At 38.1% G+C, this 24892-nt stretch overlaps 1 protein-coding gene across 1 annotated transcript in view; it reads left to right on the forward strand.

The window, feature by feature from the left end:
• gbe1b (glucan (1,4-alpha-), branching enzyme 1b) overlaps positions 1–24892 on the forward strand; it is a 188567-nt gene that overhangs the window by 57487 nt on the left and 106188 nt on the right. Inside the window, exon 7 of the mRNA XM_067365860.1 lies at positions 5254–5463. Coding sequence (XP_067221961.1) covers positions 5254–5463 — 210 coding nt within the window. The remainder of the gene's footprint in view (positions 1–5253; positions 5464–24892) is intronic.

Here is a 24892-nt window from a genome sequence, read left to right on the forward strand (position 1 = left end):
ACCCAAAGACAACATACTGACTATCTGGTAACTTAAAGGGTTAGTTCAACCAAAAATGAAAGTTATGTCATTAATGACTTACCCTCATGTCGTTCCAAACCCGTAAGACCTCCGTTCATCTTCGGAACACAGTTTAAGATATATTTTATACTTTCTGTCCCTCCATTGAAAATGTTTGTACGGTAGACTGTCCATGTCCAGAAAGGTAATAAAAACATCATCAAAGTAGTCCATGTGACATCAGTGGGTTAGTTAGAAGTTTTTGAAGCATCTAAAATACATTTTAAAAAAATGTAAAAAATAACAAAAAGTACGACTTTATTCAGCATTGTCTTCTCTTCCAGAATCCTTTCCATTGAATTGATTCCATTGAATCCTTTCATCTGTCGGCGCTGGTAATGCACTTTTACGTAGCCGTGGTTGTTTGTGGCGATTAGGACATTCACGACATGCACACTTGCGCACCATTTTAAAAAATATAGCAATACCAAAATACAAACAATGTAGAATAGCTTGAATACAGCGTGCGTCTCCCTCAGACTGTAAACGAAGCTCGGGCGCACCGGATAACACGTCAGCAGCGTCACTGCGGAGTTGTGAACCACACTCCGGAGCAGAAGGGGGCGGTAATGCACCAATAAGCTGGAAAGAACAGGAAAGAAGAAGAAGAGGCGGAGTCGTGAACGCGGATTGACAACAGACCCGGAAGAGAAGACAATGCTGAATAAAGTCGTAGTTTTTGTTATTTTTGGACCAAAATGTATTTTTGATTCTTCAACAAATTCTATCTGACCCTCTGATGTCTAATTGGACTACTTTGATGATCTTTTTATTACCTTTCTGGACATGGACAGTATAACGTACAAACAATGGAGGGACAGAAAGCTCTCGGACTAAATATAAAATATCTTAAACTGTGTTCCGAAGATGAACGGAGGTCTTACGGGTTTGGAACTTGGAGGGTGAGTCATTGATGACATAATTTTCATTTTTGGGTGAACTAACCCTTTAAAGTTGCAGTAAAAGATTTCTAAGAAACTGTTGATATTTGAAATCAACCCAAACAAACACACCCCTCTCTTCATTGCTTCACTTCCAAAATGCACAAAATGCTCAATGCTAGAGTGGATGTCTCTTTGTCATGGCTGAAGCTAAGCAAAATAATGCTTTGCGAAAAATAAAGAGATGGCAAGAAGAACAAAAAATGAACATACAGCACAAGAGTATTTACAAGAAAGAGTTAGTTGTTAGTCACCAGTAGCGCACCAGCTCGCAACACTCAAAACTGTCCTGTTACTACTGCTAACATTACAACAACAGCATATCTTGGTTCTGTGAAACAGCAAAACCAATGTTACTCACATATGGAGCAGAAACAACACAACAATTTTCAGGCCATCCTGCTTCTGTCTCTCAGGCGCTGGAAAGCTAAAAGCTCTTGCCCAATCATAACCCTTCTTTTTCCAGTGATATTCCTCTGATCTTTTCTTTTTTGTAATGTCTCTCAGCCATCTCTCTTTCTACAGTCTTTCTCCCTCTTGTTCACTCTCTCTCCTCCCCTATCATGAGTGGACACACCCCCTACAGCTGATTGGCTACAGTTGTGTTGTGGCGCTCGTTCCTATACACTTTCAAGAGCGTTTCTGAGATATTGCTTACTGCCCCTTAAAGTGACTTATCTAGAACTCTCTACGTTGGCTGGAACTCTGTGAACTGACACTGAAAATTAACTCGCACATTTTTATTTTCACAATGTTTAAAATGAGGCAAGTGTAACACTTCTCAGTAAAAACTATAGGTGTGCACACACCTTGAAGACTCTGCCCCACAACTGTGGCCCCAAATCACAGAGAGGCGCCTCTGACGGGGCTGATAATCTCCCTGTAAACACATTTGCAGTTAATCCTGTGGAGAGGTAGAGACCTCAGATAAAGGAAGACAGGCAGGAATTCTTTATTTATGTGCTTTATTCCGTCGGTCACCCTTACCAGCTAGCGCTGGAGACAGCCTATTGCGTGAGTATAATGTATACTGAGTAATTTCACCCATGATTGATCTCCCTGAGCCGTTTAAAAAGTGCAAGGTCTGGATGCTGGGAAGGGGCGGAGGCCGAGAGGAGGGGTATTGTTGTGTCACGTTTGCCGGGTGAAAGCGATATGATGATAGCTGGAGGACAGATGACGCTTCATGGAGCAATTACATGAAGGAGATACGTGAGGAAGCGCTGATGGAAATGCGCCACTCTCGCCCTTTATTCCGCAAGGAGCAATATGTCACCCCGAATGGAGGCTTTGACCTCTGCTCAGCGTCCATGACGGTGTAAACGATCTGAGATTGATTTTTATTTACTGCCATATTTGTTTGTTTTTACACGGCAATTGGGTGGCACGGTTGATGTATTCACATTGCTGCCAGTGCTAAACACAGCTGTTGTGTAGGGTGATGTCTTTCTGAGATAAGCACACACACGTGTAATGTGGCAGAACTAGGATGGTATCCAGGAGGTTGTAAGTTCGAATCCCAAAAGGAGCAATCCATGAAGTATCACCACTGCACCACTTAAAGGTGCTAAAGAGGATGTTTTGTTTTATACATTTTTGCAATATTACTTGAAACTGTCTTTATTAACTGATAAAAGACTATTTATTAGGTGCACTGAAAGGAATATTATTAATATACATCATCTGTGCACGAGGTAGGGCCTTAAAAACATCAGCCAATCATTTACGCGATTGGCCCTCTGGCTTGTCAATCACTGCCATTACGTTCCTTGTGAGAGACGTGCGCGGCTGCGCGCTCCAGTAATTTTCCACGCTCCACAGGCGCTGCATGCAATGTTTTTGTCAGGAGACAGGAGTAACAATATTAAATTTCAATTAATTTCAATCAATTTTTTAGCAAGTGAGTAACCAGCCAGTGATCGAAACTCTCGATTCACAAGATTCACATAATTAAGCTTGTAATAATGTTTTCTAATTCAGGTAGGTTTCCGCGGGAAATTCGAGCATGCAGCTGTTCTTCTTTGCGTTACATTTAGTTACTTTTCCCTTGAAAATGTAAAGGTAATTTAAATATAGTTACTTCTGATGCAATTGCGTTAAATACTGTATTGACTATAGAACAATTTTATAACACCTAATGTTAAAATGTATGTTTTTAATGTAAACTCTCTTTAAATACTTTGCATATATTAGTCTTGAACTGACCAATTTTATATTATTTATTTGAAAGAATTAAAAGAGCAGCTTCATGTCAATTTTTGCATGTTCGACTGATCAAGGTTGATAGGGGATTTAGAAATCGATTAGTTATAAGTAATGCAATACATTTTAGAGAGAGAAATTAGTACAGTAATCAAATTACTCTGTTGTAATTAGATGTAATTAGTAGCTAGTCATTAATTAATTTTTTGAATAACTTAACCAACACTGTTTACAAATATGTGTGACCCGTGCACATGGGCTAATTTTTAGCAACAGGCAAAATAAGTGAAAAATGATCATTTTGGACGAATTTGAGGTTTTCACAAAAATTAGTTCATTAAAGTATTAGTTTGCTTTCAAATAAAAATTTCCTGATAATTTACCCACCCCCATGTCATCCAAGATGTTTATGTCTTTCTTTCTTCAGTCGAAAATAAATTAAGGTTTTTGATGAAAACATTTTTCTCCTTATAGGGGATTTCAATGGACCTCAAACGGTTAAAGGTCAAAATTACAGTTTCAGTGCAACTTCAAAGGGCTTTAAACGATACCAGACGAGGAATAAGAGTCTTATCTAGCGAAACGATCTGTCATTTTTGAAAAAAAATTTACATGTATATGCTTTACATAAACAAATGATCGCCTTGCACGTGCTTCCACCAAAACCGCATTTTCGTATTCTTCAAAAAGCTTACGCTGTATGTCCTACGCCTTCCCAATTCAACTTGCAGAAGAAATGGAACTGGTGCTGCGTTCATTCCGTAAGTTGAATAGGGAAGGCATAGGACATACAGCGTAAGCTTTTTGAAGAATACGACAATGCGGTTTTGGCGGAAGCACTTGGAAGGCGATCATTTGTTTATATAAAGCATATACATTTACATTTTTTTCAAAAATGACCGATCGTTTCACTAGATAAGACCCTTATTCCTCGTCTGGTATCGTTTAAAGCCCTTTGAAGCTGCAATGAAACTGTCATTTTGACCTTCAACCGTTTGGGCTCCATTGAAGTCCACTATAAGGAGAATAATCCTGGAATGTTTTCATCAAAAACCTTCATTTCTTTTCGACTGAAGAAAGAAACACATAAACATCTTGGATGACATGGGGGTGAGTAAACAATCAGGAAATTTTTTTTTGAAGGTTAACTAATCCTTTAAGTCCTCGTCTAGCGAAAAAAGTTTTTTAATAGAGAATGTGAGAATAGCAATAACTAATTTTTGAAAATTTGCTCATTGTGACTCATTTTGCCAGCACGGGTCACATATTTGAAAAACTACAGTTCACTTTTTTCCAGTTCCAGTTTTTTTCCCAGTAGGCCTATTAGTTTTTATTTTTATTACAGTTACTGAAAATGCTTTAATTTACTGTTCACTGGAGCTGTAATTATTATATTTTATTAATTTATATTATAATATATTATATGTAAAAGTTGATAAATATAAAAAAATGTAAATACTTGAGACACTTGTAAATAATATACTATGTATGTCTTTTAAAATATAATTAATGCCTTTTAAAGTTTTCAAAACCTTAAAAGAAATCATATAGGCATTGAAATGGGAATAAGGGAAGATGGGAATGGGAAAGGACCACAGGCCGGGACTCAATCACAAGTTGGCCAAAGCACTGTTACACTATATGTTGGAGCGCTGCCCACAAGGCAGTGGCTCTGACCATATTATTACGGATTTATGAACCTAATAAATGGTTTCTCTAGGTGATTGTGTAGTTTACACTGCAAGTGACATGAACAAAATGGTCAAGTTGTTAATCACATTGACAATTAATTGTCAGTCATCATTAATCCAACTCAACTCCAACATTTTTTCGAGCACATCTTGAAGCGAGCAGATGTTCTGTATTCTGCAAGCCTACAAGTGCACCTTGTGTTTTGCGAAACACTCAGAAAGATATCTCTCTACTTTTCAAAAGAATTGGTCTTAACAGTCAAACTACTGCTAGATTTTAGCTCAACCCAAGAATAAGATCACGCAGCTTTACACACAACCTCTGCCAAGACTGCTCTGATATCTGTTCTTCTCTCCAGTCGTTACGGCACCCCAGAGGAACTCAAGGAGCTGATTGACGTGGCTCACTCTCTGGGTATCATTGTCCTGCTTGATGTGGTGCACAGCCATGCATCCAAGAACACAGAGGACGGGCTGAACCGCTTTGACGGCTCTGACTCCTGTTTCTTCCACAGTGGGCCCCGTGGAGTACACAGCCTCTGGGACAGCAGACTCTTCAACTACTCTAGGTGAGACTAAAGTTTGTTTTTTCACATTTCAAACACCCCACACTTCACACTTCACAAAAGTTACACAGCTCTCTCATCATACAACACCTTTTGTTACACAGCGTTGTGTAACATAACATAAGCTCTGTTCTAAAATCTAGGCTCTGTTCCAAAACCTAGTGAGTTGCTTACAGAAGCAGCACAAAATCGACTGGAAGGCTGTTCCAATAATTATGTTGCGTTCTAAGATGCATTGTTTTTGCCAGGGCTGAAGATGCCCCTGAACTACAGTATGGTTAAACTTCAGCATTTAACTAATGCTGCATTTATGCCATGTCACAATTATTGTAATTACGAGATGACAATATGTGACGTTTTACTCTGAGCTCTCAAATTGGTCATTTCTATGGCAACACTATCAATGCCAAAATGAACTTGCAGTGGTCAGGTGGTCCAAGTTGGAGCTCTCAGAAAATTCTGTGCTTACAAGTTATAACTATAAGGACATGAATGCTTATTACAAGTCAGAATCTTGTAATTAAGGTAATTACAACATGCCAGTGAACCTTAAAGGGAAATTCTTTCTTCTGCTGAACACAAAAGAAGATATTTTGAAGAAGGTCAATAACCAAACAGATCTTGCCACCCATTTACTACTATAGTAGGGAAAATAAATATTACTGTATGGTGGTCAGTGGGGGCGAAATCTGTTTGGGTGAGTAAATGATGACAGAATTTTCATTTTTGGGTGAACTATCCCTTTAATACTTGGCAAGTAATGTAAATGCATTTGTTGTGACAAGCTAATAAAATTCGTACAAGCTAATTAATTAATTAAATAAATGCATACATTTTTATTTTCTGTGCAATCCCTAAATGAATGGCAGCTAGCTCCTAATGCGGGAGAAATTCATTATAAATATTTGAACAATTTGATGGTATTAATACACAATTCAGTTTTTTTTTTTTTTTTTTTTTTTACAAGTATTTGTTTGCTGTGTATTTTCATGTTTATTAGAAAAGCGCATAATTAGCTTAGTAACATGCTGATTAAATTTTTTTGTTTCACCTATATGCACATTTCATAAGCGCACCCTGTTTGCTTTCATTATTTCATTGGTATTCTGAGTGCACTTTTACAGATTCAAAAGATGTATTACTCTTATCTGTATGACCAAAAATGACAGAGTATTTTAAGTGCAAGTGTTCGCACCGGCGCCTCAATGTTAGCGGTCATGCAGTAACATTAAAGTGAGTGGCCACGTAAAGTTGCTACTACTAACATTAAATTAATATATAAATATTTTACGAGAAAATCCAATAAATTAAGATCATTTGAGTCGTTATTAATATGTTAATCTTTGTTAAAAAATTGTAAAGTTTTTAATTGTCTGCCTTCCTTAGTACTTCTTTAGTCGTTGCACTGCATCTCAATGATTTCTTTAGCGTTTTGTGCATTAAATGCCACATTTTTACGATGTGTAAAGTAGTCGTTTTTTAAAAATGACTCGTTTTTTTTTTTTTTAACCAATTTTTTTTTTTTTTTTTTTTTTTTTGTATGATATGCAAGTACAAAATTAAGACATTAAACTGACAGTTCTAGATTTTCTATATAAATATTTTGCATGTCCTTAAAGGGTTAGTTCACCCAAAAATGAAAATTATCCCATAATTGGTGTATATGACTTTCTTCTTTCAGCCGAACACAATGTAAGTTATATTACATAATATACTGACTCTTCCCAGCTTTGTAATGGCATTGAATAGTGTCCGAGTTTTTGAAGCTCCAAAAAGCGCATCCATCCATCATAAAAGCAATCCATACGACATCAGTGGGTTAATAAAGGACTTCTGAAGTGAAACGATGGGTTTTGTAAGAAAAATATCCATATTTAAAACTTAAATAAAGTTTTTTGCTCTATCCTATGCGTTTCAACGTATGTCCTACGTCATACATCGGGTCAGAGGTCACTCTTCCGCCAGTACTCAACTCTCTCATGAACGCACGTACGTCCGTTGCCGGAAGCAAGTGATTATGGTTTATAAAGTTTTAAATATGGATAATTTTCTTACAAAAACCCATCGCTTTGCTTTTGAAGTCATTTATTAACCCACTGGAGTCGTATGGATTACTTTCATGATGGATGGATGCACTTTTTTGGAGCTTCAAAAACTCGGGCGCCATTCAATCCCATTACAAAGCTGGGTTGAGTCAGGATATTGTTTAATATAACCCTGATTGTGTTTGTCTGAAAGAAGAAAGTCACCTAGGATGGCTTGAGGGTGAGTAAATTATTGGATATTTTTGGGTGAACTTTTCCTTTAATACATTTTCTTTGCTCTAATTGTGCTTAAATTAATACCTTCCACTCGAGTTTAGTGTTCTGGAACTATGTGGGTATGTGCGTGCGTGTTCTTGAGCTGTGCTCTCAGGTCATATCTCTGTAATTAATAATGTGGAATGGAATTATGCTTCCATAATTAGTTCACCTCATCAGCACTTTTGTTTGCCCATAATCAAGCATTAATGTGTCCTTATCGCACGCAACGGAATATTCATGTAAAATTCTTAAAGCGTTTAAAGATGCTTTCTGTTTATGAATAATCATGGCAGTATTTGCCTATTTAGACTCATTCATCTCTGAAAACAAAGAGACAATGCAAAAGAGCTAAGAGGCTTAGAAATGTGGAACCCACAGTAGACCAAGTTAAAGGAATAGTTCTGTCATTATTAACTCACCCTCATATTCCAAACTCCTTTGACTTTCTTCCATCGAACATAAAAGGAAGATGCTTAAAATGGCTTGGAACAACATGATGACTTTTCATTTATGGGTGAACTGTTCCTTTAAATACCAAGTTCATATCATTAAATTGTTGCAGTTACAGTAGATTCTATTTAAGGCAAGTAGCTGGTCAGATTTTTCATCATTATAGCTAAAAATGCACTGTATTTCTGTAGCCATTAGGTTTTCATCATAACCATATGCCAGCTAATATGTTAATTTGCTTTTCTTTTTTTCCCTCCTCAAACCCATACTGAGCGAGTCTTTAAATTGGAACACCTACTGTACTCTATTTGCCTCTGGCTGTATTCCCACAGCACCGTCTTGAGCTGACAGCAATTACTTCAATGTTGTATATGAAACCTCTCTGCCAAAGCACAGTGTGAATTCTCCATCAATATGTCCTTCCTCATTGTTCACCACCTTTGTCTCTGAAGTCTTGCATGTTAAATATGCAATCTAAAATTCAACGAATCACTTTCAAAATGCAATAATTGCCACACTGTTCTATTTCAAATAATGTGCTCAGAATGAAAACGTTGGTCATTTAAAAACTCATCAGAAATTCTTCTCACTGTATTCTCTTCTTTATGAAATACTGTAAATGAGTGAAGCATTTTGAAGAGCATATCCTGTAGCAGGTTTTTTTTTTTTTTTATTAGCCAATAGCAGAGCTGTTTAGTTAGTTAGTTAATTATAGCTTGAATGTAACTCTATTGCTTTTAGTATACGCAGACCATGAATATGCAAATTAGTCTCTGCTTCCACTCAGTCAGAAGAGCTCAGAATACCTGATCCACTCGGTCAACTGTAGTAAATGTCTCACAATGGCAAGTGGAAATATTGGTTTGATTCAGCCATATGTGTTCGAACCAGAAACTGATTCAGAAGATGAGGATGAAGAGGGAATTGTACAGGGTCATCTACAATTCGATGTATCAGAATGGTAATGCGTTTTAAGTATCGCTCTCTACAATGTCCACTGTAGTTTTAAAGGGTTAGTTCACCCAAAAATGAAAACTCTGTCATTAATTGCTCACGCTCATGTCGTTCCACACCCGTAAGACCTTCGTTCATCTTCAGAACACAAATTAAAATATTTTTGACATTTTGAGGCCTCCATTGACAGCAAGATAATTAACACTTTCAAATGCCCAGAAAGTGACTAAATACATATTTAAAATAGTTCATGTGACTACAGTGGTTCAACCTTAATGTTACGAAGTGACGAGAATACTTTTTGTGCGGCAAAAAACAAAATAACGACTGTATTCTAATATCTAGTGATGGGTGATTTCAAAACACTGCTTCATGAAGCTTCGAAGCTTTATGAATCTTTTGTTTCGAATCGGTGGTTCGGAGCATGCATCAAACTGCCAAAGTCATGTGATTTCTGTAAACGAAGCTTTGTTACATCATAAGTGTTTCAAAATTTCAATGGTTCACCACTGGGGGGCGTGACTTTGGCAGTTTGATACACGCTCCGAACCACTGATTTGAAACAAAAGATTATGAAATACAAAGTTCTGGCATGAAACTCTAGATGGCACAGGCTAATAGGTCCTTTAACACACCTGCTAATTATCACATCAATATCCATAGGTCACAGATGTTTGGTTCCTGCTGTACTAGTAGCCAATGAGCTGCATGCTTAATCTTTAAATACATGAGTTAGCATTGTTTAGTAGCGCAGAGTGCTTCAGAAACCCTCCACCTTCCCCAGCTCCACCTGTATAGATCTGCTACGGGTTATTCATGTACGTTATATTGTACAGCAGCAGCATGTCTTACTTGCTCACAGCAGCAGGTCGTATATATTGGCAGTAGCAAGTCCCGTACTTGCTCTGCAGCAGCAGCAGCAGCAGCAATAATCAACAGCAGCAGCAGCATAGCAGATCTATTCCGCCAACACCAAAAATATCTACATTGTCATATCCATTACCATACCAAACATTCCGAGAGTTGTCATGACAGTACTGTTTTTAAATATGTTTTTAGTAGCTTTCTGGGCATTTGTAAGTGTTATTTATCTGGCTGTCAATGGAGGCCTCACTGAGCCATCGGATTTTATCAAAGATATCTTAATTTGTGTTAACCGTTGCAGTCTGTCAGCGGTATAAAGCTTGTGAATGGTAACACAATTTATTAGAGTCAAAAAATATGCATAGACAAATCCAAATTAAACCCTGTGGCTCCATGAGCTGCAGGGTTTAATTTGGATTTGTCTGTGCATATTTTTTGACATATAAATTGTGTTACCATTGAAACACATTATAAGACTGACAGACGGCAACGGTTGGAGTTAAAAATCATCATTTGTGTTCTACTGAAGAAACAAAGTCACCTTCAACTTGGATACCCTGGGGGTAAGCAGATAAACATCAAATTTTTATTTTTGGGTGAACTATCCCTTCAAGGAGAAAATAATCAGAAATGGTGTTAACTGATGAATTTGCACATGGTTTGTCTTAAAGCATATTAAAAACACCACATAGACATATAAACTACATGATTTTTTTTTTTTTTTTTTTTTTTTTGTGTACTCATACCATATATGTATTTCCACACATATACAGAATTAACATTCAGATCACTTAAGCATGAAATTTTCACTTTTCCGTCAGAGCAAAAGATCTTAGGTGAACTAGATCTCAAGAGATGCACTTGTCACCTGGCTGAGTGGAAAGTTAATTTTGGGTTTTTCTTCTGACAGGTTTCATTTAGAGAATCTGTTTTCTTTATGGTGGAAAAGAACTTCAGTGGTTTTTGTTCTCGAAAAACAAACTTTACAAACCAGAGCAAACTGAAGGAGTGTTTCCAAGAAAAATTAATTTTGGTTTGCTGTCAAAACAGAGTTGACACTCAGGCTTTTTTTTTTTTTTAAACAAATCTGATATAACACATCACAATTTTGACATCAAGCATATGTGTATAATGTGTGTGAATACTGTTTACAGTTGACAAAGTGTATAATGGGAAGACAAAGCCTCCATTTACGGAGCTGATTTTAAAAACTTGTCTTTTATGGCTGATGGTTAAAACATGTTTGCTTATTAATAATTAACAGGAAAGTTTGTGTGAAACAACTGTAAGTTTCTGAAATTGTTTAATTTTTGTGTTTTTGTTTTGTGAACCTGTCACATTTTGATGGAGGCTAATCAAAGAGACGGTTATTGTAGGAAGGGGTAGTTAAAAAAAACATATTGGGAAGAAAAAAGGGGTTCAGCTGCAATAAAATGGTCAATTTAATTCAAAGCCTCATTTATTTTGACCTTTGTCAAATACCGTAATTAAATCAGAATTTTATTATGAAGATATTTTTGCCAACATTCTGAGTAAAATAACATCAAAAAAGCAACAAATGCAAATCCGCAAATTAAATAAATAAGAAGTATCAAGCGGAGAGAAAAGCAATCCCTCCTGAATAGATTTAAAGACTTTTTTGGCTCTTTAAAACTTAAATAAAAAAACATTATAAGCACACCGAACTATAATAAAGTATAAAAATGAATAAATGTATATGTAGCCTTTAAGTCTATATTTAATGCCAACAGCATTTGTCTTGTCTTTTTATTGCAATCTGCTTTGATGATCAATCAGTAACAGCTCTATGCAGTTATTTCCCTAGAAAGCCCTAGAAAAGAATAATAACATTATCCTTTTATTTTTCTACATGCAGATCAGAGATCAAGTCCACATACATTTGAAACAAAGTGAACAAAGCCCATGTATGAGTCTACATCTAACACTGTATGTTCTAATGTTAGCCTAACACATCTTAGACATGCCCCGTGAGATATTCAATAATGAAAGACTTAGCATATCAAAATGAGAATCTCTAACTGCAAAACAACCTGTGTAAATGAACTGAAGAACAGCAATTGACGTAAATGCGTCTTAAATTTGTAGTAGCTCAGTGTGCCCTTGTGTGTCACAGTATAAGAGACATGTTTACGTTCCTTTGCTCTGAACAGTTCAGGCTTCCATTCAAACACACAATGTATGCGGCTCCACGGATGCCGCCCAACGCTCTGTTCTCCAAATCATTACTGTCATCGCAGCGGTAAGCTCTACAAAAGCATATGCCACTTTAGGCGCTAGCTGGCTCTGACCCTAATGGTCCTCACCGTAAACCCGAACCTTTTGATTGGTGCTCTCGCGGTGCGTGATAATTAAGTTTCTCTTCTTCTTCTTCCACGGCTGTAAGCTCATCTCATCACACATTAAGAGACAGACCAGCCGCCTCCGTGGAGTCTATCAATGCCTTTTTGAACCCACATTTAATAAGCGCATGCCAAAAGCTGCTGCCGCCAATACATTATCCAGTGTTAGTGTCAGACGGCGCAGAGATTCGGTAATAAGAGCCAAGCTGCAGTTTCATTACTTATTGAGCTTGTGCCGTTTTCAGAGGGACTCATTAAACGGGCAGCAGACATATGCCACAACCAGCAGCCATCTGAAGAGTCATTTGTAAAAGCCCGAAGGAACGCCCCAGTGTCATTGCCGGTTCATTTGTCTGTTTTTCTTGTTTGGATGCATCTCGGTGTCGGGCTCTCTATTAATTCCTGCTTATGAATCAGAGAAGGGACGTTCCTGGTGACTACCATGGCACAGCATTTTTTAATGAAGCAATTTTTATACTGGCGATCGGAAGGCATTGGCGAAGGTCGCAACCGATGTCGCTGTCGACATCGATGGAAGTTACCTGTGGCGCTTTTTTTTTTTTTTTTTTAAATGAGGGATCAAGCATTCATTGTTGTATTACTGTCTTGGTACTGAGAAATTTCAAGACCAAATTGTTTCCTGAAAGAAAACAAGTCTGATGGTCTTGAGATTGTATTTGACCTTCAGGCTCCACGTCCCAGTCAAAAAAAAAAAAACCTTGAAATGTGGGTTGGTGTGTCAGGTGGGGAATAGTCCTTCACAATCATTGTTGGTTACATCAGATATTATGCTTGATTAATATTTCTCTCATTATGTGAAAGTGACGTGACCGATGGCCAAGTATGGTGTCCCATACTCGGAATTTGTGCTCTGCATTTCACCCATCCAAGTGCACATGCACAGCAGTGAAAATTGAACACACACCCAGCAGTGGTGCCCAGGGAGTGATTGGGTGTTCGGTGCCTTCTTCAAGGGCACCTCAGTTGTGGGTAATTAGAGTGGAAGAGAATGCTGTTCATTCACTCCCTCCACCTACATTCCCTGCCAGTACCAAGACTCGAACCCGTGACCTTCAAGTCTGACTCTAGGCCACAACTGCCCATAGAAAATTATCCACATATACTAGCAAGCAAGCAACTGCTATCGGAGCCACAGCCTTACAGACAGTGCTCTGACATATAGAGCAAGCCGAGTTCAAGTCCCAGCTCTACTTCATTTCTCCTCTAAATTCCATCAATTATAGGCAAAAATCCAACTTAAAAAAGCAAGCCCCTGCTGTAGAAACTTGTTGGTTGTTTAGGCAAAATCCCTTCATTGAGATTTGTATTTCTCAGTCTATCAGAACCGTCTATTAAAATTCATGACGAATAATGTATTAAGATGTATCCCTGTTTGCCTTGTCTTCAACATGAAGAATCCATTGTTTTGCAAAACTCATGAACACAAGGTGATTTTATGGGAACATCTGGTGCATAATCTGTTTAGCACTGTTCTTCACATTCAACCGCAAACTAAGTTGGTTACATCAGATCTTATGCTTGATTAATATTTCTCTCATTATGTGAAAGTGAAAGTGACGTGACCGGTGGCCAAGTATGGTGTCCCATATTTGGAATTTGTGCTCTGCATTTCACCCATCCAAGTGCACATGCACAGCAGTGAATATTGAACACACACCCAGCAGAGGTGCCCAGGGAGTGATTGGGGGTTAAAGGTACAATATGTAAATTTTTTGCAGTAAAATATCCAAAAACCACTAGGCTAGTGTTATATATCTTGTCCAGCTGATTACTAACAATATCTCTCCTAATGTTTACAACTACTTGTAAATCATGAGAAAATTCCCATTCTAAACAGTGACACACGGCAGTGCAGTCGCCTGTCAATTACGTCATTTACCCTTTGTTACCGCCTTTACTGACGTTGAAACCATGTGACAACAGTGCTGGGACAAATGTGGAAGTAGTGTCTAGCGTCCAGCAAACCACTAGCTTGCTTCAAGCAGTTCCTTATTTACTTCTTGCACGTTTTATGGTGGAATGTGTTACTTATTTATGGAACATAATTACTGTTTACCATCTGCCGCTGGTTCTGTCGACAAGGACAGCTCCCGTAAACTCATGACCGGAAAAGCGGAAGTGGCGCCGGCGACTGTGTCATAATAAAAGTCCCGCTGCTCGTGAGGCGTGTGTTGATCAATCGCTCCAGCTCCTCGTTCAACTCCCGCAACACTCGGTCCTGCTCTGCTTCATACTACAGTAACGTTAATAATCGCATCCACGAACATGAGTTCTTCCAGACTCCAATCCCTATTCTTTTGCACCGTCTGTTGAGATGGAGACCACATGTCCCAAGTTTCCGCTCTAAAACTTGGCGTCATCAAACTACGCCTTTGTTTTGAAGTCCCAGCTCAACTTCATGTCTCCTCTAAATTGTATAAATTATAGGCAAAAATCCAACTTTAAAAAAGCAAGCCCCTGCTGTAGAAACTTGTTGGTTGTTTAGGCAAAATCCCTTCAATGAGATTTGTATTTCTCGGTCTATCAGAACCGTCTATTAAAATTCATGACGAATAATGTATTAAGATGTATCCCTGTTTGCCTTGTCTTCAACATGTAGAATCCATTGTTTTGCAAAACTCCTGAACACAAGGTGATTTTATGGGAACATCTGGTGCATAATCTGTTTAGCACTGTTCTTCACATTCAACCGCAAACTAAGTTGGTTACATCAGATCTTATGCTTGATTAATAGTTCCCTCATTATGTGAAAGTGAAAGTGACGTGACCGATGGCCAAGTATGGTGTCCCATACTCGGAATTTGTGCTCTGCATTTCACATATCCAAGTGCACATGCACAGCAGTGAATATTGAACACACACCCAGCAGTGGTGCCTAGGGAGTGATTGGGTATTCGGTGCCTTCCTCAAGGGCACCTCAGTTGTGGATAATTAGAGTGGAAGGGAGTGCTGTTCATTCACTCCCTCCACCTACATTTCCTGCCAGTACCGAGACTCGAACCCGAGACCTTCAAGTCTGACTCTCAACTTTAGACCACAACTACCCATAGAAAATTATCCACATATACTAGCAAGCAAGCACCTGCTATCGGAGCCATAGCCTTACGGACAGCGTTCTGACATATGGCGCAAGCCGAGTTCAAGTCCCAGCTCTACTTCATGTCTCCTCCAAATTGTATCAATTATAGGCAAAAATCCAACTTTAAAAAAGCAAGCCCCTGCTGTAGAAACTTGTTGGTTGTTTAGGCAAAATCTCTTCATTGAGATTTGTATTTCTTGGTCTATCAGAACCATTTATTAAAATTCATGACAAATAATGTATTAAGATGTATCCCTGTTTGCCTTGTCTTCAGCATGTAGAATCTATCGTTTTGACATGCAAAACTCATGAACACAAGGTGATTTTATGGAAACATCTGGTGTATAATCTGTTTAGGACTGTTATGCGGCGTGTCTCTATGACATCTACAGGGAAATGCGAACAGCCAGTGTTTGAGGTCTTAGCCCTTGTAGTAGAGATCTAACTAGCCCAGAGACATCCGCTGGGCCGCACTTCATGGCTTCCTGTGGCTCCTCTAATAGGCTGTTTCAAAGAGCAGCAAGGACACCTTGTGAAGGCGAGTAAATTAATCCTCTGTGCAGCCACGACGCTCCTCTCCACCCGTCTCCTGAAGGGCAGGCGCACTTCCTCTCGGCCATCGCCACTGTCTGCCCTCTCTCTACTGCTCGAGAGGTCTCAGATGTGTGACTTCAGAAGGCTCTTTCCACGCTTATCCATCTCTTCCTCCAGTCTCCTGCTGTATTGGCTCATTTGCATCCATTTTTCATCAGTCATCACCGGAATCCCTCTGCACATCAAACGGAGCCAGACCCGAGGCTAGCTGCTTTTGCGGTCTCACATTTCAATTGTGTTATGTTCACCAAGGCTTATTGCTCTTTTTAATCTGGACTAAGAGGAATGTGCAGGTTTAATGACTTTGTGAGGCACGCTTGGTATGCTGTGCAAATAGCGTGAATTATACGTGGCCTTTGTGAAAGATTTCCAGTGACAACAGTGGATAAAGTCGCGAGGTTCCCGAGCATGTTTTAGAAGCGGTTCCCCTGCCATGTTTCCACAGAATATTCATTCCTCATCAGAACATGCTGCTTGTTCACCCAACACCTCTCAATGAGACTTAATAAACTTTCTATTGAGACAAATGCCTGGAATTCACCAGAGGCACAGCTGGATGTCGATGGAGAATGCTAATTCAGACAGTTCTGGATGAATTCCAGAGCCCTCTATGCAACAAAAAAATAATAGAATAAAAAATGATACAACGATGGCACTTGTCACATCATTTTATCCAGGTGTTATCCATCTCTTCCCCAATAAACATTAATCTCCGCTGCTTGTCTCTTATTGAATGAGCGAAGAAGCCGTTTTGCCAATAGGACAGGCACAGCATGTGAGATGCGTGAAATGAGGTGCCTCAACCGTCGTTTCCCACAAGGCCCGGCTGTTTGCCATCTCTCAGACTGTCAGATGCTGTCGTTTCACCGCTGCGCCTTGTGTGAAATGACCTGTCAAGGTTGTAAATTTATTTGTTCTCATGCAGGTTGACTGTAATGTCGAGGATACAGGGATTTATACCTTTCCTCTTCTTGCGATCTTCCTTACACCTGAGACTGGGTAACAATATCAGGTAGAGTAAATGCAAATAAGGTCAGAGTACCCCTGTTGAGAGATTATCTGTGGTTTTAGAGTATTCTTGTAGTGTTAATTCGTGACTGTCTGGGAGCCAGTGCTTATGACAGATTTGGCATACTGTGTAGCAAGGTCATTTTATGTTTATCATCACACTTGTCTTTTTCCTGTCATTCTTTCCCCAAGGATAAATGTGGTGTTGAGGCAGATTATCAGCTATTTGGCTCTAAGGAAATGTCACATGGCGCTTTCTTTCATGCACCGAAGGGTTTGACTACCAATGCGAGCCATTTCATTGATATTCATCGTATATGTTGTCATTGAACACTCATGGTAAATGGTAGCGATGTTGGGAAATCATGAAGGGAGACTCATAATCAAATGAAACAGCATTTTACTGTCCTTCCAGACACCCTTGAAATTGTATGTAATCTGGTTATGGCGAAAACTGGTCCATTTGTCAATTTCTAGCCATAGTGTTGTCGGTAATTGATTCCTTCACCTCAGCATTACTCAACATGCAGGCCTCGAGTCATTTTGTGGCCTGTGTGATAATGTCAACATTGTGGCAACTGTAATTTACAGATCTGTGTTCAGCCTATGTTAACCCAGTGAAGTTGTATGTATCATATTTGATACAAGGCTTTGTAAGGCCTTTCCCCAAAAAAGATACTGTCTACTCTTAATATGATTTCTGAAATGTCCACTTATCACAATGCATTTCCTTTGGTTTCTACTTGATTTTAATTATATTTTCACGTTGTATATACTTTAAAACTCCTGTCCGGATCCGGACCCAGAGGAAATTTAATCCGAACCCGCCTCCATTTTGTATTTCAAGAGCACTTATTGTGTGTAAGGGATTAAAAGTGTAGATTTCCTGCTTTGATAAACGCATGTTAAACGCATGTTAAACTTGTAAATAATTTTTTTAGCTTTTTGATGTCTTTTTGGAGATGGTCCGAAATGAAAGCGAATGTGAGATATCATGACATCCAATGAGCGTATGATGTTTAACGTAATCGGGCGACACTTCACTGCAGTGAGCATTTGGATGAGTGAGGATGTCAGTTTCCAGGAAAAGAAAAGTTGTCGAAGAAAATAGAGTTTTCAAAGATGATTGGACAGAAAGGTATGCATTCATTTTGCACAAAGCCGTTCTGTTTGAATTGTAATGAGACAGTTGAAGTTGTGAAGAGTGGAAATGCCAAACGGCACTATGAAACACAAAACAGACACATTAGTCGCTTTTCCACCGTCGGGCCGAATGGTTCTTAGAATGGTAAGGAACTGTTCCAGTTGTGTTTCCACTTGAGCCCGTTATGGCACGGCACAATTACAAAAACTGTTATTGGCTCGTAATTCACCTAATATACACCTAGGATGGCTTGAGGATGAGTAAATCATGAGGTACTTTTCATTTTAAAGTGAACTAATCCTCTAAGTTAATATTATTCATTGTTAATTCATGTTTGTTCATGAAATATTAATTTATATTAAGTTATACAACTTTAAATCTTTAAATGTATTATATGTAAATTATTTACCAAGATTAAGTGTTACAAATTACTCGTACAGCGGGTTTGATCACATCACCAACCACACATGATCTGCTTGCCTCATTAATATCAAAGAACTACTTAAATTAAGCGCAGCCCTTGAGGGTAAAGGGACCCCCCTGAGCTTTCCAAAGTTGAGTAGCCCTGCTTTACCTTTACAGACCATCTCACCTGACAAAGGCTTTTTACCCAGCGCACTCCCTCCCTGTCAGATAGCCTTCCCGACAGGACTTGCCCATAAGAAATAACAGCTATTCTTACGGCTTTAATGTGCAGGTGTGGCTTTGTCAAGTCTCCCCTGCTCAGGGAGGCATTACCTCAGTCCCACGATAACGCATTGTGTATTTGGCCTTTGCGACTTGTGTTGATCACAGTATAATCTATTTATCGCTCACAGCTCTGCGTGACCGCCCATGTCGCACGCTTATCAGATTACCTCAGCCCCCTAGTATTGGGATAGCAAACCCCGAGTTGCAAACTCGCCATTTGCAACTTTATGAAACGGCACCGGGGAGATCTGCATCAGCATTTTCCCCCGTGGTTTGGAAAACTACAATCTACCCCGGCGCTGATTCACTCCTCATGCAGAACCAATTGGAAACTGCTCAGTCCTGGAAGAAGCTTTGGGGGATTTGCGCCTGGCCGACGGGGACTTGTATCCATATATTTGATTTAGCATACATGAATGTTGCTGACTAGATCAGCACAGCACTGAATACATCAAGCAAAGCACGGAATGACTCCAAATGAAGGCTGTGGCTCCTTATGTTATCAGACATCTTCACAGTTCTGCAGACTTGCATATGTGAGGAGGTTCATAAGTTATTCTGAATAGCTTCAAGTTCCAGTGTGAGTATCAAAAGATGGTTCATTTCCATAATTTCTCATTTTCTGCTACCTGGGCATCTTGTCATTGTTGTAGAAGTTTAGAAGAGAAGAATCGAGGTTGAAGAGTTCATTTACACGTTCGTGCTGCTGAATACAGTTTAAGATGTAGGATTAGTGCAAGCCGTCATTCCTGCCAGAACCGGCTGCATCGTAAGTGTCACATTGTCCTTCTTGTGACAATAACATTAAGGATGCTGTACTTCGTATCAGAGAGCTTGGCATTTATAACACTCTCAGGCAAGAGGATGGTGTTCTTTCGCGCTCTTTAATTTGGCTTCGCACGGTTGAGGTGCTTTACCTTGTTCCGTGTGCTCTTCGCATGGTGCCAGAGGACCCCTGCGTTTGCATTTTAACAAAGTTTCTATGGCAACGTGGCCATTACTCCAAGTTGTTGAGGATGCTCAGCTGGAGGGGGCTGGTCACAAGTGCCTACACATATCATCCAAACACCAGGATACAGACATACTTTAGGGATGAGTTGATTCCATTTTCTCATCCTGATGTTTAATTTATGCTCAAAGCTGCATGCCACAGGAAGCTGATTGGGATACCCGATGAGCATTCGCTACAGATTGAGGGTATTGGTATTCATATGTGTTTCAAGCATAGATGGAGTTGCACGTTGCACATATACGTGCAGCTTTTCAAAATTCACTGAGGGGGTTTCAAAACATTTGCGTAAATTAAAGGCAGGAGGCAGGGGTTCACAACCTTTTTGAGCTGACATTAAAAGAAAAAATTAAAAAATTAAATAATGGTAAAAAAAAATAACTGATGTTAATTGCCATATTTCCCCAGCTGATTGATTTACATTAAGAATTGCAAAACATTTTTGTATTACTGAAGTTTTCTGAAATGTTTAAATATGCAAACAAGGCATTATCTTTATTAAAAATGCACACATTGTAAAACTTTTCGCTGTAAATTTACAGTAAAATACTGGCAGCTGGGTTGCCAGCCACTTACTGTATTTTTACAGTACTACTTCTGTAAACAACATTTACAGTATATTACTGTAATTACCAAATACAGTATCCTGCTGTAATATTATGTACTTTTACAGTATTATACTGTTTATCTACAGCTATTAACTGCATGTATACAGCTTTTCATACTGTACTTATATATGTCATTAAATCATTAAAAATATACTTCTGTTATGTTATGGCAAAGGAAATGGAAAGCAACATACTCTGAGTTTTAAAACGTTTATTTTAAAAAGAAGAAAATTGCAACGTTGAAAGGTCAACATTTTAAATGCAATCAACAGTTATCAATGAACAATACAGCAATATTATTTACTTTTAACATTTTTCCAAATGTGGAGTAAAAACAAATAGTAGGCCTACAAGTTTTTCAGTACTGCTCCTTTTTTGCACAGTGTTGCCAGTCTTGGAAGTCACTTTCTCTTTTTCTTGGGCCGTGTTCATGGTTGATGTCAAAGTACCTATAAAAGAAGAAAAAGAGAAGAAAAAAAAGGAGAGAGAGAAAACAGTAATGAATATTGTGAATATATGCACCATAGCATTTCAAATGCCTAAGCATTTGATTGCAGTAAGTTAAAATATCCAATTAGCACTTCAGAAAAGTTGCCAAAAAAAAAAATGCTAATAATTGTATTCAATTAAATCGTTCATTCATTGAATGGACTATATGCACAACAGCTTCCGCATTGTATGTTGTACTACATCTCGGGAGTTTCTGGTAAAAGCATTCAGCTCACCAATTTACACCACTAACCTGCTGCAGTCCAGTGCTCATCTTCTCATTAACTGTTTTTCTCTTACTGTTTTTCCTATATTTTATACCTGTTGAATTTACATTTTAATTAATTTAATAAAGTAACGATAAGTACAAGCTTGTGTGTGCTGGTGCTCTTATCCCAGTCTTTTAAAATAGTTAAATAAATGGTACCTGCCTCAAGACATTTAGCAATGTTAAATATTTAATCTTTAAGGGTTAGTTCACCCAAAAATTAAATTTCGGTTTGTTGTTAATTACTTGCCCTTGTGTCGTTCCACACCCGTAAGACCTTTGTTCATCTTTGGAACACACATGGAGATATTTTTTTATGAAATCTGAGAGCTTTCTGTTCCTTCATAGGCAGCAGCACAACTTACACATTCAATATCTTAATTTGTGTTCTAAAGATGAGCAAAGGTCTTATGGGTGTGGAACGACATGAGGGTGAGTAAATGACAGAAATGTTATTTTTGGGTGAACTAACCCTTTAAATAGTAACGCACTGGCAGCGGACTGACAAATATACTTTAAATATTAAGAATTTGAATACTAAGAATTGAGTGAATTACATACAGTGAAATGATTGTCAATGAAAAATAAGGATTAACATATTTAATAAAAATAAATGAAGGTTTGTTTTGATCTTATTCATCAGGTCTCACACACACTGCAGCATCGATCACTAAGCAGAAATAGGCAAGTTGTATTATTTCAAAATGTAAGTGTGTTACAAGCCTCAGTGCAAGTAGTCCATTCTTTGCCATAAACCTGATTACATCACATGTGAAATTAGGTGCAATACTTACATTAACAAAACCATATTTCACAGAAGGCAATTTTCCCCCTTTCTGGTTCTTGAGCCATGTTTAGGATGTATGTCAAAGCCTAAAAGCAGAAAAGCAAAGAGAGAGAGAAGTGAATATTGTGCATTCATTCACCATAGCATTCTTGTGAACACAAGAACTCACAGCTAAGCATATGATCTCAGTAATGTGTCCTGTTACACTTCAGAAAAGAAGCATCTTAAAATAATGCTTAAAATAATTGACAAAATAAAATTGTTTATTCACTGAATTCTTTATCATAAACCTGATATACGTGAAAATAAGCACAACACTTACGTAAACAATGGAGCTGCATCAGATGATTCAGACTGAAACGAGAGAAAAATAAATCAGGTTGTAAGAATAACTTAGATTTGTCTATAAGATGAAACATCAGTGTTACTGCGTGAAGCGCTGAGAACAGAGCAACGTTAACTGTTTGCTCATGAGAAGTTTAACATTTCAAGATCAAACAATTCATGACAAAGTAAAAACGCGAACGAAAAGCTCCAGAAAAGAGTGACTTACCGTATTCTCAGCCGAACAATCGCTCCGTCTTCTCGACACGGGCACAAACGTTTTGATTAATCAGGCGGAAAATAACATCTCCGTCTTCAGCAGCGGCGTCCGGTCATCCCGCGTCTCAGGCAAACTGACGCTTCGAAAGCTTAAAACTGCACACTATATTGACTCAAATATCGTTTAATGATAACATTAAACCATGAAGAGTCGACGTGAAACACTTAAAGCGTTGGGAGAAAAGCTAAAATGTATGCCTGGCCTAGAAATTTGAAATGTGAAATAATGAAATAATGTTATTTGAAATAATGCAATGCTTCTACAGTATTATACTGTATTACGAGTGAAACGGGCTGAAAACAGAAAACTACTGTATATTTACAGACATTCTGTATAATATACAGAATGTTACTGTTTTATGAAAATACAGTATAATACTGTTAGAAATTAGCTGTAAATTTACAGCAAAGTTTTACAGTGCACATTTCCATAAATTTATAGAACAAAAATCTGAACATTGTATAAAGTCATGTTCAAAATTCTTGATTCTTTATTATTTATTTATTTATTTATTTATTATTTTTTGGAAATATTTGTTAAATGTTATTACAGAGTGGATTTTGTATCTCTTTTTATCCCTCCATAAATCAGAAAATACTGTCAACAGCCAGAAAAAAATCACTTTTTTGAAGGAATAAATTATTATTATATTTGAACAAAGCCCTCTGTAATATCCTTCAGAATATAGACAGGATTAAAACTGTAAAGTTTGGCGTAAGTGTTGCTGAAGTGGAGATTTCTTGCTCGGTGTTGGAGATAATAAGTAATTTTGAAGATATGCCTTTAAAGATATGTACTGTAATTGAAATCTACAGATGCAAATAAAGTGCTATAAAAGATACACTTAATAAAAGTGTATTTTGGTTGTTTTCTTTCCACTGGTCACAAAAACACTTTATGAAAAGCCAAAAAGCCCAAAATCTCAAAATTGATAGATCAAAAAACAGTGTTTTTGCCTGTAGTGTCTTGCCTTAAATTCACTTCAGTGATAGGCAGCTGATTATGATCTTAAAGGATTAGTTCACTTTCAAATGAAAATTAGCTTTACTCACCCTCAAACTATCCTAGGTGTATATGACTTTCTTCTTTCTGATAAACATAATCAGAGAAATATTAATAAATATCCTGACGCATCCAAGCTTTATAATGGCAGTGAGTGGGACCAATGAGTATGAGCTGAAGAAAGTGTCTCCATCCACATCCATCCATCATAAACATATTTCACACGGCTCCAGGGGGTTAATAAAAGCCTTCTAAAGTGAAGCGATTTGTTTGTGTAAAAAAAAAAAAAAAAATCCATATTTAAGTTATGAAGTAAAATATCTAGCTTCCGTATTCAACGTGCAAAGAAAGTGTAAAACTCTTGCAGTTCACAAAGTTTACTTTACGTCCTACACGTTCCATACACCTACTTTGTAACTTTAAAGGGCACCTATTATGCCCCTTTTTACAAGATGTAATATTGGTCTTGGGTGTCCCCAGAATGTATTTGTGAAGTTTCAGCACAATATACCCCACAGTTAATTTATTATAACCATTTGAAAATGTCATTTTTGGGGCCTGTTTTAAAAAGAGCTGTTTTGGTATGTACCACCTTAAATATAAATGAGCTGCATATCCCCGCCCTGCCTTTGGATGTGGGCGTAACTTGCATACCTATGGCAATAAACAGTCGGTGAAGCAGAATGGCTGAGAATGAGAGACCCGCTGTTTTGTATGGCATTCAGCCGTACATGTTTGAACCGGAATCAGACCCAGATGATGAAGAGACTCCGGCAGAAGAAACACAATTGAGAATGGAGCAGGTCGTCTCTGAATGGTTATTTGATACATTTATGTACTTATAGAGTTTTAATCGCGTCCCCTTTGCAATTATGGATGTGCAGCACACACACACACACACACACACACACTGTGATAACGTTCGCGCAATTTTTTGAAACTACAAACACAAATACTGTGATAACGTTTGCTAAGTACGTTAGATACACACTATACAAACAAGGTTTAAATTATATACACAGACATTACACGACGACGACAACTTTAGACGCATTTGTTATTGAATTGGCTGATATCGACTGAAATGACTATTTGCTCAAAAAACATTAAATACACTTACTTCTTCTGGAGGTGACGTTGGATCGCGAACAGTAGGCAACGATCCACACTTGAGGATTAACTTTGAAGCAAGACCTGC

This window comes from Chanodichthys erythropterus, chromosome 17, assembly GCF_024489055.1.
Source record: "Chanodichthys erythropterus isolate Z2021 chromosome 17, ASM2448905v1, whole genome shotgun sequence".
NCBI lineage: Eukaryota > Metazoa > Chordata > Actinopteri > Cypriniformes > Xenocyprididae > Chanodichthys > Chanodichthys erythropterus.